Source organism: Fukomys damarensis, unplaced genomic scaffold (assembly GCF_012274545.1).
Source record: "Fukomys damarensis isolate Sample0158 unplaced genomic scaffold, DMR_v1.0_HiC HiC_scaffold_39, whole genome shotgun sequence".
Lineage (NCBI taxonomy): Eukaryota > Metazoa > Chordata > Mammalia > Rodentia > Bathyergidae > Fukomys > Fukomys damarensis.
Genome location: NW_022900951.1, coordinates 123,788,169 through 123,800,535, shown reverse-complemented (window position 1 = coordinate 123,800,535; position 12,367 = coordinate 123,788,169). Strand labels below are relative to the sequence as shown.

Sequence of the window (12,367 nt, the reverse complement as noted above, 5' to 3'; positions counted from 1 at the left end):
TGGCACAGACTGATGAATGCACAGGGGAGGAGGGAAGATGGAGTAGTCAGAATTAGTTCTGAGGTTGAGCATGGATCTTTATAGAGTTGGAAAAGATCTGAGCACTGGCCTGTACCTTAAGAATAAAGCAAAAAAAGCAAGGTGCAAAAAAGAAAGGAAGGTAGACAAAGTCTTGTTTTTAAGTAGCATCAAATGCTGAATGCCCATTATGTGACAGATACTATTCATTTCTGCAGGATAAATAAAATCCCTGACCTGACAGAGCTGACATTCTTAAGAAAAGTCTTGGACATTCTTGTTCAGAAACTAAGGGATTAAACTGTGTAAAATAAAACTTTGGTGGAAAGTTTTACTTGAAAAATAAAGTCCCCTTTTATAGGTATTTAAATGTGTTTTGTTTTGTTTTAGAAAATGGCTCCAAAGGTTAAATGAAGCTGGAAAAATACATAGATGCAGCATTGAAGCCTCTCCAGATGTTTGGGGCTAGTATTCAAGAGAGAAAATTGATCCCTGTGGATTAAGTAACTAGTCATAATGAAGAAAATTAGTCTTAAAACCTTCCGGAAGTCTTTTAACTTGAGTAAAAGTAAAGACGAAACTGATTTCATGGTAGTACAACAACCATCAATAGCCAGTGACTTTGGAAAAGATGATGCTTTGTTTGGTAACTGCTATGGTAAAGATATGGCCAATTGTGATATCAACAGTGAAGATGAAAAAGGTGGAAAAAATAGATCAAAAAGTGAGAGCCTGATGGGTACCTTAAAAAGGAGACTTTCTTCTAAACAGAAGCCAAAGGGCAAGGGCAGCACACCGTCAGGAAGCTGTGCGGACGAGGACACCTTTTCCTCCTCCTCAGCCCCCATCGTCTTCAAAGATGTCAGAGCGCAAAGGCCAATCAGGTCCACTTCCCTCCGCAGTCATCACTACAGCCCCACACCCTGGCCTCTCCGGCCCACAAACTCCGAGGAGACATGCATCAAGATGGAGGTGAGAGTCAAAGCATTGGTTCACTCTTCCAGCCCAAGCCCTGCATTGAATGGTGTTCGAAAGGAATTTCATGACCTTCAGTCTGAAACTGTGTGCCAAGAGCAAAATAATTCTCTTAAGAGTTCTGATTCTCCCAGTGGAGATTTGCATCTCCATCTGGATGAACATGTGTCTGTAGTTATTGGACTTATGCCTCAGGACTACATTCAGTATACTGTGCCTTTAGACGAGGGGATGTATCCTTTGGAAGGATCACGTAGCTATTGTCTGGACAGTTCTTCGCCCATGGAGGTCTCTGCAGTTCCTCAAGTGGCAGGTAGCTCTTTTGCTTAAGATGAGAATCAGGTAGACCAGGACCTAGTTGTTGCCCCAGAGATCTTTGTGGATCAATCTGTGAATGGTTTGTTGATTGGCACCACGGGAGTCATGTTGCAGAGCCCCAGAGCAAATCATGATGAAGTCCCTCCACTTTCACCTTTGCTACCTCCAATGCAGAATAATCAAATCCAAAGGAACTTCAGTGGACTCACTGGCACAGATGCCCATGTGGCTGAAAGTATGCGTTGTCATTTGAATTTTGATCCTAACTCTGCTCCTGGGGTTGCAAGAGTTTATGACTCAGTACAAAGTAGTGGTCCCATGGTTGTGACAAGCCTTACAGAGGAGCTAAAGAAACTTGCAAAACAAGGATGGTACTGGGGACCAATCACACGCTGGGAGGCAGAAGGGAAACTAGCAAACGTGCCAGATGGTTCTTTTCTTGTTCGGGATAGTTCTGATGATCGTTATCTTTTAAGCTTGAGCTTTCGTTCCCATGGTAAAACACTTCACACTAGAATTGAGCACTCAAATGGTAGGTTTAGCTTTTATGAACAACCAGATGTGGAAGGACATACATCTATAGTTGATCTAATTGAGCATTCAATCAGGGACTCTGAAAATGGAGCTTTTTGTTATTCGAGGTCTCGGTTGCCTGGATCTGCAACTTACCCTGTCAGACTGACCAATCCCGTGTCACGATTCATGCAGGTGCGTTCTTTGCAGTACCTGTGTCGTTTTGTTATACGTCAGTATACCAGAATAGACCTAATTCAGAAACTGCCTTTGCCAAACAAAATGAAGGATTATTTACAGGAGAAGCACTACTGAAAGATTGAGAACCCTGCATCGTGCACTTTGGGAAAAAGAAAAAGAGATTGAAATACAGTTTACAAACTTTCATTGCCATTAGAATACTTTTGCTGCCATAACTATTTTAGTTTTCTCTGTAATAGTCACCAATTTGTTTAGGGGTGGGGAAGTGTCTGCAAAGTGTCTTTGATTTATTGATTCTTTCAAAGGGTTGTCTTGCTGTTCTAGAAGTGTGAATTATCTTTCATTAATGTGCAGAATAATCACAATGTGAATTATCAGATTCTTATTGCCACCCCCAGTCCTTTGCTGCTATCCACTGTGATTTTTATGCATTAAAAGCACATTTCATGTGTATTCAGCCCTAAATGAAGTTGAATGAAGCTTATAGAATAGAATGAAAATTGCTTTGATTTTTAAATGACCCATTTTGAGAAGGTAGTATTGAATAAAAGTGTGTAATAAAACAATTTACATATACACTGAAAAAAAAATTATAATTTAGACTTACTCAAAATGAACACATTTGCACAAAGACACCATGAAAACTCAATATAGAAATTTTAAAAATGAGCTGGCCTCATGCCTTCCAGTTTCTAAAGCTAGCAGTGTTGCTGGGCATGCGTACTCAGGGTATGGAAAAGTACAGACTGCTCTACTGAGCTCATGAAGAGGATGGGGTTTGTGATGCTCTGCCTCTCTAACCAATGGACACCGAAGATCAAGAAGAAATATTTAATATTTTAATGGGCTAAAACAACAAAAAATATTATTTTTATGAAAAAAATGATGTGGTTCATGAAATCTTACTTTGATCATCTACTTATCTCCAGGAACTAATTCACAGCTTTAGAAATGTGAGTGAAAAATCATATCCCCCTTCTTGCCAGATTCTCTTTCATTGGAACAACTATTTTTGATCATAGTACCTTCCCCAAAAGTCTAATCTTGGGGGTCATGAGGCCTCTATGACAATTAGGCCTAAAACCCTGGCCATTCTATTGACAAGGCCAGCTCAGCACAAATGGAGTTCCAAGAAACTAAAAATTAAATTACACATCCTGATAACAGCAGTATATACTTTCCTCAGAAAAGATATACTTGAGAGCTGACCCAATCTAAGCTCTATAAGACAGGGAGAAGCCTCTCATGACCTCCTAGCTATCTGGAGGGAGAACCAAGTGCTTGAGCAAACCATCCCTTGCATTGAAAACAAAGTGCCCTGGTGGGAGTTAAAGCTTAAAGCTTACCGGGTCTCTCACTGTTTCTCTTGATGGAAGTGGTCCCCTTAAAAAATGAATACATTTCACCAGCACTGTCCAATAGGGGAACAGCCACTATACATTGCCAGTTAGTAATGAAACGTGACTAGTGTTATTGAGGAGATACAATTTTAATTTTATAGTTTAAAGTACAAACAGATAAACCTTAATGGACAGCACAGGTAGAGAACTTTAGAAACTAAACCTCTGGGGCAGGAAGTTCAAATTGCAGGTTCTTCTTCAAAATAAATTGAAAGTTTTCCAAGTTAGTTTTATAAAATAGCAGAGTCTTACCCTTGGAATGGAAGAACAAAATTCCTATATGATCAATATCACACAAATCATATTCACATCAGAAATCACAATCAAGCCTCAATCTCACAAAACCAAAAATACACATGAGATCAATATCGTTATTCAAATAAAATGTGCAAGCTATGCGAAACTTGCAAAAAAGGAACAAGACTTCAACTAGTCATGGAGAAAACACATGTGCATTTCCAAGGGACCCAAATAGGACAGACATCACGATGCCTGTGTGGGGTTTTACCCTGACCTGGCTCTTCAACACTCAGAAAACTGTGTGCGATCCAGAAACAGTGAAGAATGGGACTCATTTCATGTGGGGTGGGAACTAAGATAGTGATGCGGTTAGGGACACTCCCTGTCGCTGGCACTAACCTTGCCCCTTCACTGCCCCTTATCTCAGGATTGGGCAGCCTCTGACTCCTCTCTCAAAGCCTCCTCATAGAGACGTGTGTAGGACTTGGGATCTCTCTTATTAACCTTGGCTAAATGCTCTAGGACTTTCATCTTGCTGGTCTCAGCCTTGGCCCTTGGACCCCACAGAAACTCATAGCAAGCAGGATCACTATTGGGCACCTGGCGATATTCTAGATATCCTTCTTGTACTAAATCCTCTGTGATGAATTTCCAGGGCTCCTCAATAACAAAGTGATCCTTCTGAGGTAACATTTCCCTTGTTCTCAGGAATTCCCTTATGTCCTCCTCACTGGCACAGTTACCTTTTAAGAAAATGATAGTAAGGGTGACTATCAGGAGGTCTATTTTGGAAATGCTCTTGTAATCATCACTGAGTATCCTATTATATGTGAGGCCCAAGATAGGCAAAAGGACATATGTGTGGCCAGAGGAATCTATTTCCCTTACATCAATGCCAAAGCCCAGACACATGCACTCACAGACTGCCTTGAACATCAGAGGGAAGTGCTCATGGTAATCATGGTCCACAATTTGCAGCATCTCTGCCCTGGTAATTAGTTCCTTCTTTTGATACTTGAGGAGCAGGATTGGCAACAATTTAGCTACCTTGTCATCTAGGAACACATGGCACAAGAACTGAAGGACTAGTGACTGCTGAGAGGTGTATAGATCTTCTTCTTGCCTGCTGGAACACTCACTAGATTGCCTCCTTTGCCTGGAGGCCATGGCAATGGTGGACAGAAGATGCCCTGAGGATTCTGAGGACCACTTGGTATCCCAGCCAGAGACACTACTTTTGCTGTAGCAGGGATTTGAGTACTGGAGAATGAGGAGCCAGTGGAAGCAGTGGCTGCTACTTCCTGTCTCGTAGGCTTTAAAACCTGCACACCTGCCAGGCCCTGTGGCCTCCTCCTAGCTTGCTGGGATGTTTCCTCTGAACATGAAGATGTTTCAAGGTTCCTTGGGGTCACCAAGAGCTTGGTGATAATGGTGCAGATGCCTGAAGAAGAGAGGAAGACTATGAGTGTTCTTACATGACAATAGCACTCTTTTTAGCTCAAAGGTCCATTATAGGTCTTCTCTTTGGGTGGTGTTCACAGGCTCCTGTCCTCCAAAAGGAATTGTCCCTAGGAACCTGGGACAGGAAGTGAGACTGATCCTCAGGCTGCAGCTGAAGCACATAGGACAGGCTCTTGGACTGACAGTAAGGCTTGTGGGGCCTGGGCACAAGGATACCCAGGAACACAATTAGGGCATGTACCTCACCTTGACTCCTGGGGCTTCTGTGCTCTGTGATCTGGTGGCGCTGTCTCAGACCAAGACCTTCATCTCCTGGTTCCCGGAGCTCCTGTAAGAGGCATGAAGGGCCCCTCAGGCTGCAGAAGTGAAGGATAGTATTGGTCCTCCAGCGCTCATGTGATAGGGTGGGCTGCATTCTTTTTGTCCCCACTATTTGGAGTGAATGGCCCCCTCTCTGCTAACTCAGGACCCTCGACTCTCCTTGAGCAGGCCTTCTGTTGGCCTGAGCCAAACTCTCAGAAAAAAATGTCTCCCTCCATGATACATAACAGGAAGCAGCAAGAGGGATACACATCTGAACACAGCTGCTTGAGGGCAACATCTGGAGGGAGACAATTCATTTGGGTCCATGTGCCCTAGGAAAGGGAACCTGCTCTATCCTTATTTTAATAAATGGGAAGGTCTGGGACTCTCTCTTTGGGATGACCTGGGCCCATCTTTTTAAAATCACAACCCTCTCTCTAAGACACTCAGAACACTCAAAGAGGAAGTGAGGGGAAGCCAGTCCACCTGTGTTCCCCGGGTTTGATGAAAAAGGACAGGTTGAGGCTAGGCTATGGTGTGTTTCCTTGACAGGGTTCCCTCTGCCTCACCCAGCCCCTTGATAGCCCTGGATTCATACTTTTGCTGTCTGGATTTCTGCTTTGTATCCAGCTTTCATTTCACTGACAGAAATGATGCAGAACTAAGACAGCTGACTCAGTCTGACAGCACTGCCCAGGCTTCCCTGCATGACAGAGGACTCGGGGAACATATCTGGGGAGCAGCCCCCATCTGTGTTCTGGGCAGGTTATCCTCAGTCTTCCATTAGGGTAGTCACTTTGACTCTTGGAAGGTATGGGAAATGTGTGCCTCCTGACCAGGTGCTGTTCCCTGTGCCAACCTGAAGACAATCCCTCAGATCAAGTCGATCACCTCTTTGAGATCTCCAGGCTTCCCCAAAAAAAAGTGAGCAGGCACCCATCCTGTCAGGCCTACATGGGAACATCAGTGCCGACTACGATACCTGTGCTGCTCTCTCCTATAATGCAGGACCCTGCTATGGCCTAAGCCTAGATGTTCCCCCAAAACTCCCATGGGATCATAGGCAGGAAAATTTGGAAGATGGTTGAATTATGGGCGCTTATATCTAACTGTTAGGAAGTGGGGCCTTTTGGGAAGAAGGTCACTCTGGGTCTGATGGGACAGGTTATTATGTCTTCCTTTCTGGCTCTTATCTTCAGTGACTGCTTTCAGTGGGACTTGTGGTACTCAGCTTTCCACCTACCAGGCCCTTCCACTCTGCTGTTCTGCCCTGGAACTGGCTGACTATGGACTGGAACCTCTAAAAATTGTGAGCCAAAATCAACTTTTCCTTTATTGGATTGCAGGTGTTAGGTATTGTGTCTCGGCAATGAGAATATGAGTAAGATCCTCTGTGTGCTTCTGTAGTTTCTCCATCTTCCTCCTGCCCATAACTCCTCTTATCTCCCTGATGACTCCCCACTTTCCTGCCTGTGTTAGAAGTGAGCATGCCACTTAGGACTCCCAAGGACTGACCCAGGAGATAGGCAGACTCTCTCAGTCTATTTCTGGACAGCAGACACACTCAGGCCTAAGGAAGAGGCCATACATTAAGTCTGTCAGCTCACAGGGTCCTCTGCTTACTAAACATAAGCAGCTTCATCTGATGACTTGTGGTCACTTCTTGGACCAAGGCCCTCACGTCCCTCAATGCTTCCAACTGCAAACGCTTAGCAAAATTGCAAGGAATCAGTAGCAACCACCCGCTACCAGAAACTTCAGGCTAATAAATAGGGGAAACCAGGCTCTGTGGGTTACCTTCAAACTTTCAGTACTGGAAAATAGCAGAGTAGTGAGCAATAGCAATTCAGCCTATCCAAGATTCTCTTATCTCATCTTGGAGTGAGAGAAAAAAAGAAAACTGAGAGGGAGAGGGGGAGGGGAGGAGAGGTGGGGATATCCCTGGGAATCCAGAAGGAAACGATAGAAAAAGTAAAACCTACAGAGAAGTATGAAACTGACTACCACACAGAGAAGGGAAAAACACAGTCTGGACTTTCTAACACATGCATTACTGTCTTGTGGGAAAGAGATTGAATCTGTACAACCAAAGAGAAACCTGTGGGATTGCAGGAGGTCCCACTTAGAAAAGGCAGTTGTTCAATGGACTGGCAGTTGCTGTGATAGTATGGAATTCCACTCCCACAGAGCCCTTATACAGAAAACATTGGGTGACTGACATCTATGCAGGTGCCTGCCATATCCCTGGAGAGCGCATAGGTTTGGTTCCATTCAGGGAAAGGGTTAAGTATTTAAACCTGGACTCAGAACAGCTACAAGACAGCTTCTCTTCAGTGTTGAGAGAGGTTGAGAGAGAGAGGCAGAGAGAGAGGCAGAGAGAGAGGCAGAGAGAGAGGCAGAGAGAGAGGCAGAGAGAGAGGCAGAGAGAGAGAGGCAGAGAGAGAGAGGCAGAGAGAGACTGACTCAGGTATTTGCCCTAGACAGATGAAAGGCTTAAAAGAGACCTCATGATGGGTTTGAGCTTGACTGGGAAGGAAACAGGCCCTCTCCCTTGGGTCAGAGGTCAGGCCAAGAATGAGTTGCTCTGGATTTGAATGTTTTGGCTTTGTTATTTGAACTCTTGCCCTTTTCCTTGTACCCTTGGACCCAGCATGGATCTGGGGACTGGCTGACTTCTTTAACTACCAATGTGAGCAGGGATACCTCGTGACTTGGACAAAGCTACAGCCTGGGAAAAGCAGAGGGACATCTAGGAAAATCAAGAATTGCTGCCCTCCAAAATTCTGGGTCCAGGAGGAAATTTCATTTAAAATAAGAAAAAAAACTTTTTCCTTAACTTTTTTCTCATATCTTTTTTCTTTTTTCCCATTCTTCTTTTAATCTTTCCTTATTTTGATTCTCCATTATCTCCATATTTTTATTCTCCATTATCTTTGGTTTTTCTTCAGTTTTTCTTGTTAGCTCTACCTAATTTTATAAATTTTAGTCCTTCTACTCCCTGATAGGATCCTTTGTCCCACTTCTCTGTCCTCCTGCTCTTATCATATAATTTGACCTTTCATATTTTTCTTATTGCCTTCTCCCTTTCCAAGAACCGTATATCTTTAATAGAATTATTGAGATATATTAATCTTTATACAGTTAGTTAAGACTATAATATTACTATTTACTTTTACTATTAACTTTTTACCATTAGCAGAGCTATAGCTGTTGCATTTAGTACATATTAGCTATATGTCAATATCAGGTTTTTCTTAATGTTTACACTAAAATTGTAGATTTTAATAAGTGGTGCTGGAAAATCTAGATTTCTACATGCCAAAGACTAAAACTAGACTCATGTCTCTCACCATGCACTGAGCTAAAATCAAAGCGGATCAAAGATCTAAATATAAAAACTGAACCACTAAACCTGCTGAAAGGGAGAATACGTAGAATGCTTGAGGACATAGGGTTAAGCAAAGACTTCACGAATAAAACCCTGACTGCACAGAAAACATTACAAAGAATCAAACACTGGCATCTCATATTATTAAAAAGATTATACACAGCAAAATAAATCACCAATGGAATGAAAAGATAACCCACAGAATGGGGAAAAATTTATCCAATGGTATCTAGAACATATGAAGAATCGAAAAAAAATCAGGCCCTCCAATTTAAAGACTCAATCCAAAAGTGGATATCTGAGATGAATACACACTTCTCAGATAAAGAGGTAGAAACAACAAATACATGAAAAAATGTTCAACATCACTGCACATTGAAGAGATGTAAATTAAAACAAGGCTGAGATTCCATCTTGTTCTAGAAAGAATGGGTATTATCAAGAAATCAATCCACAACAAATGCCAGCAGGGCTCTGGGGGGAAAAGAACCCTGCTCCACTGTTGGTGAGAGTGTAGACTGGTGCAGCCATTCTGGAGATTAGTGTGGAGATTCATCAAAAAATTAGGATTAGAGGTCATCTCTCCTGCTCCTACCTGAAGCAGGAACCCCAGAACCATGTTCTGACTTCAAGGGGTGGCCTGAGGCAATAGGAAGTACTTACCTGAGAATTCCCTATGGCAAAGAGCAGTGTAATCAGCAGAGGCAGATATGGGGTATTTGGTGACCTTTCACTTGGGATGGGGCTTCCTTTCTCCTTCTCAGCTCCTGAACTTAACCCAATCAATTTCAAGTCCTACTTTCTCAGGCCACCTGAAGTGTAGACCTCAGAACAAGGCTCTGATGCCCAGGGTAACCTTTGACGCACCTAACATACCTCACATCTAACAATTTGTGCCTGTGTGGTGCAGGGCCAATGGTAGGGGTAGATCTGGATTAGTTGGGGAAATTGTATGTTAGGAGACTAAGCACATTTCTCATTACTAGGCTCCAACTCTCCTCACCTGGTAGCCTGAGGTCAAACGGATGCTCCTCTGAGAATTTTCACCTAGTGCTGGGCTAACAACAAAGGAAGATCTAGGTTATTATGGAAACCCTCTCTCTCGGGTGATGCTTCTTCACTTTGCCTTCAGCCCCACCTTGACCTACCTAACTCCAGGCCTTTTAGTCCTCCAACCTGAAACTTGGTCCTCAGAAAAAGTCTGATTCTCAGCACCCAGTAAAGAGAAGGAGGGAGTTCTCTTGAGAATCTTGCACTGGGTGGTGCAGAGCAGGCAAAAGAAACTTTTCTAGAACATTCAAAAATCTTACTGTTGTGGGGATTCCTCCGTACCCTCCCACAGTGCCTCACCTGGACCTAACTGCTCTCGGGCTCTCTCTGCTCCTCTCAAATTAAGTTCAGTCCTCAGAACAAGGCTCTAATATCCTCTCAGGTCCCAGGGAGGACAAAGTGAGCCTTTTGCAGAATTCTGTACTTTTTACTGCAGGTCAGGCAACAGAGGCTTTTCTAGACTGTTCTGGGACCCTCTCTCTAGGATGGGGTGTTCTCAGTCCTCCTCAGCCTTCACCTTGACCTAACTGAGCACAGGGCCTCTCCATTCCTCCTTCCTTCCTGAAGCCTGGAGGTTAGAACAAGGCTCTAACTCTGCACCTGGGGCAAAACCTGGGCCCCTACCTTCCAATTCTTCCCCGGTGTACAAAGCTAACAACACAGGTAAACCTGGATTGTTCCATGTCCCTCTCTCTGGGTTGGGGCTTCCTCACTCCCCCACAACCCTCATTTTGACTCCTAAATGAGCTGAGCTGAGCTGAGCTGAGCCCAGCCGAGCCCAGCCCAGCCCAGCCCAGCCCAGCCCAGCCCAGCCCAGCCCTCTTAGTTCCCCTCACCTGAACTGTGCACTTCACAACAGGATCTCCTGTAGTTCGGACCCAAACCAGAAGCAGGGAATGGACGTTATATCCAGGTACGTGCACGGGGTCTCTCACATCTCAAGCAGGAGCAGAAAGGAATTCTTCAGGTCCCTCCCCCATCCTGAAGGATCCACACCTGGTTCTTGGCAGAACCTGTAGCCCAGTCCTTTATGGACCTGATTCTGTTCCCCACTATCCAAGGAGCTATGTTCCTGGGTCCTCTGAGTCTGAGGCTCATTCTAACAAATCGGCCCCTGAGTGGTCCAGGGCTGACGAGAGAGGAAGATCCGAAAGTTTGGGGACACTGTCTCTGGGTTGGGCAATCTCTACTCCCCCGCCACAGCCCATCACCATGAAACCTAACTGAATTCCACCCACTCAACTCCTCTCACCTGAAGCCTGAACCGCATAACAGGCCCTCCTGTTGCTCTAACTCAATCAAGCACAATCAGTGGACCTCACATCCAGCAACATCCCTGGGGTCTGACAGTAGGGATGGAAGAGGAGTCTCCTCCAAAGGCTCCAACCTCTCTAGGGACAGAAACCGGACGTTTATCCTCTGTGAACTGAATATGTTTCTCTCATTCCACAAACCTGACTCCCATTCTACCCTGAGTGGCAATGTGGCCTCAGTCGAGAATCGTTCCTTGTGGTGCAGGAATTTCAAAACAGGAATATCTGCATTGTTTGGTGACCTCCGTCTGGGATGGGGCTTACACAATGCCTCTTCAGCTCTCACCTCGACCCCTCAAAAAGCTGGGGACCTGTCTGAACAAGTGCCATTTCTGCAGGCTGTGGTCAGACATCTGATGTGGTTAGTATTCCCAGACCACTGGTGGAACTGGTCTCCAAAAAATTTTGTCTTGAAATGTCTGAGGGTGGCTTGAGCTTTGAGTACAGTTTTACTTCCTGCAATGGAATTCTTGTCCGTTTATTTACACCTGTTTGGACATTTATAGATTCTGTCACTTGAAGTCTATCAGTGTCCATTAGGATTTCACCTGCAATGGGACAATCTAAATCATGGAAACTTTTTATTACAGAAAATCTGAAACATAGCAGAAAAGAAATTATTGTGAACTCTTTATATCTGAAGCCTAGCATCAGCAATGTAAAAGACATGCCAAATCTCATTCCATGTTTTCCTTCATCTATGTACATCACAGCCACTAGAAGAATGTAGAAGAAATTAAAAGAATTCCATTATTTCATCTTTCAATATTTCAATATACATTTGGAAATAATAAGCACAATTCAAAATAAATGCAATAGTTATCATTTCTGAAATGGATAAGTGATCATCACATATTCAACTCTATTAAATACTTTTCTGATTGACTCATGCTTTCGAAGTAGCATCTCTGAATGCATATTCAACTATGGAACATAACTGTAATTCTTGTTATGTCACTTAGTTCATTTTTAATCTCAGCATTTCCTCCTCTTTCTCTCTTTTCCCTTGCAGTTGGTCTAGTTGTTGAAAGCAGAGGGCCTCTATTTTCTGTTTGCCATATTCTGGATTTTGCTGAATGCCACACTATGGTCTGTTTTAATATATTCTTCATAGCCTAGTTTCTGGGGCCTCATGATTTCACAGTTTCATCTTGTATTATGACCTTCCCCAATCCTAAATTCAGCTC

The 12,367-nt window shown here is 43.7% G+C and overlaps 2 protein-coding genes across 6 annotated transcripts; one reads left to right on the top strand and one right to left on the bottom strand.

Moving 5' to 3' along the window:
* The first annotated feature begins 403 nt into the window (after nt 1-403).
* Nucleotides 404-2,583, top strand: LOC104848096 (suppressor of cytokine signaling 6-like). Its single transcript, XM_010603852.2, is given in 1 exon segment — nt 404-2,583. A coding segment is annotated over 1 exon segment (1,605 nt). The 5' UTR covers nt 404-534; the 3' UTR covers nt 2,140-2,583.
* Nucleotides 2,584-3,897: 1,314 nt separating this feature from the next.
* Nucleotides 3,898-10,828, bottom strand: LOC104848187 (melanoma-associated antigen 10). Of its 5 annotated transcripts, none has more exons than XM_019204538.1 (4): nt 10,704-10,828; nt 9,821-9,875; nt 5,373-5,482; nt 3,898-5,106 (listed from the first exon to the last, which is right to left on the bottom strand). In XM_019204538.1, exon 4 carries the CDS (start codon nt 4,830-4,832, stop codon nt 4,089-4,091), a length of 744 nt encoding a protein of 247 aa, XP_019060083.1. In that variant the 5' UTR covers nt 4,833-5,106; nt 5,373-5,482; nt 9,821-9,875; nt 10,704-10,828; the 3' UTR covers nt 3,898-4,088. The 5 variants fall into 5 exon arrangements, with proteins under 5 accessions (XP_019060083.1, XP_019060084.1, XP_019060085.1 ...); XM_019204539.1 differs by having other exon boundaries at nt 5,373-5,454; XM_019204540.1 differs by lacking the exon at nt 10,704-10,828 and adding an exon at nt 9,966-10,009.
* Nucleotides 10,829-12,367: the final 1,539 nt, after the last annotated feature.

Coding starts and splice junctions, on each gene's coding strand:
- LOC104848187 (XM_019204538.1), bottom strand. CDS start 4,832: ATGGCCTCCAGGCAAAGGAGGCAATCTAGTGAGTGTTCCAGCAGGCAA.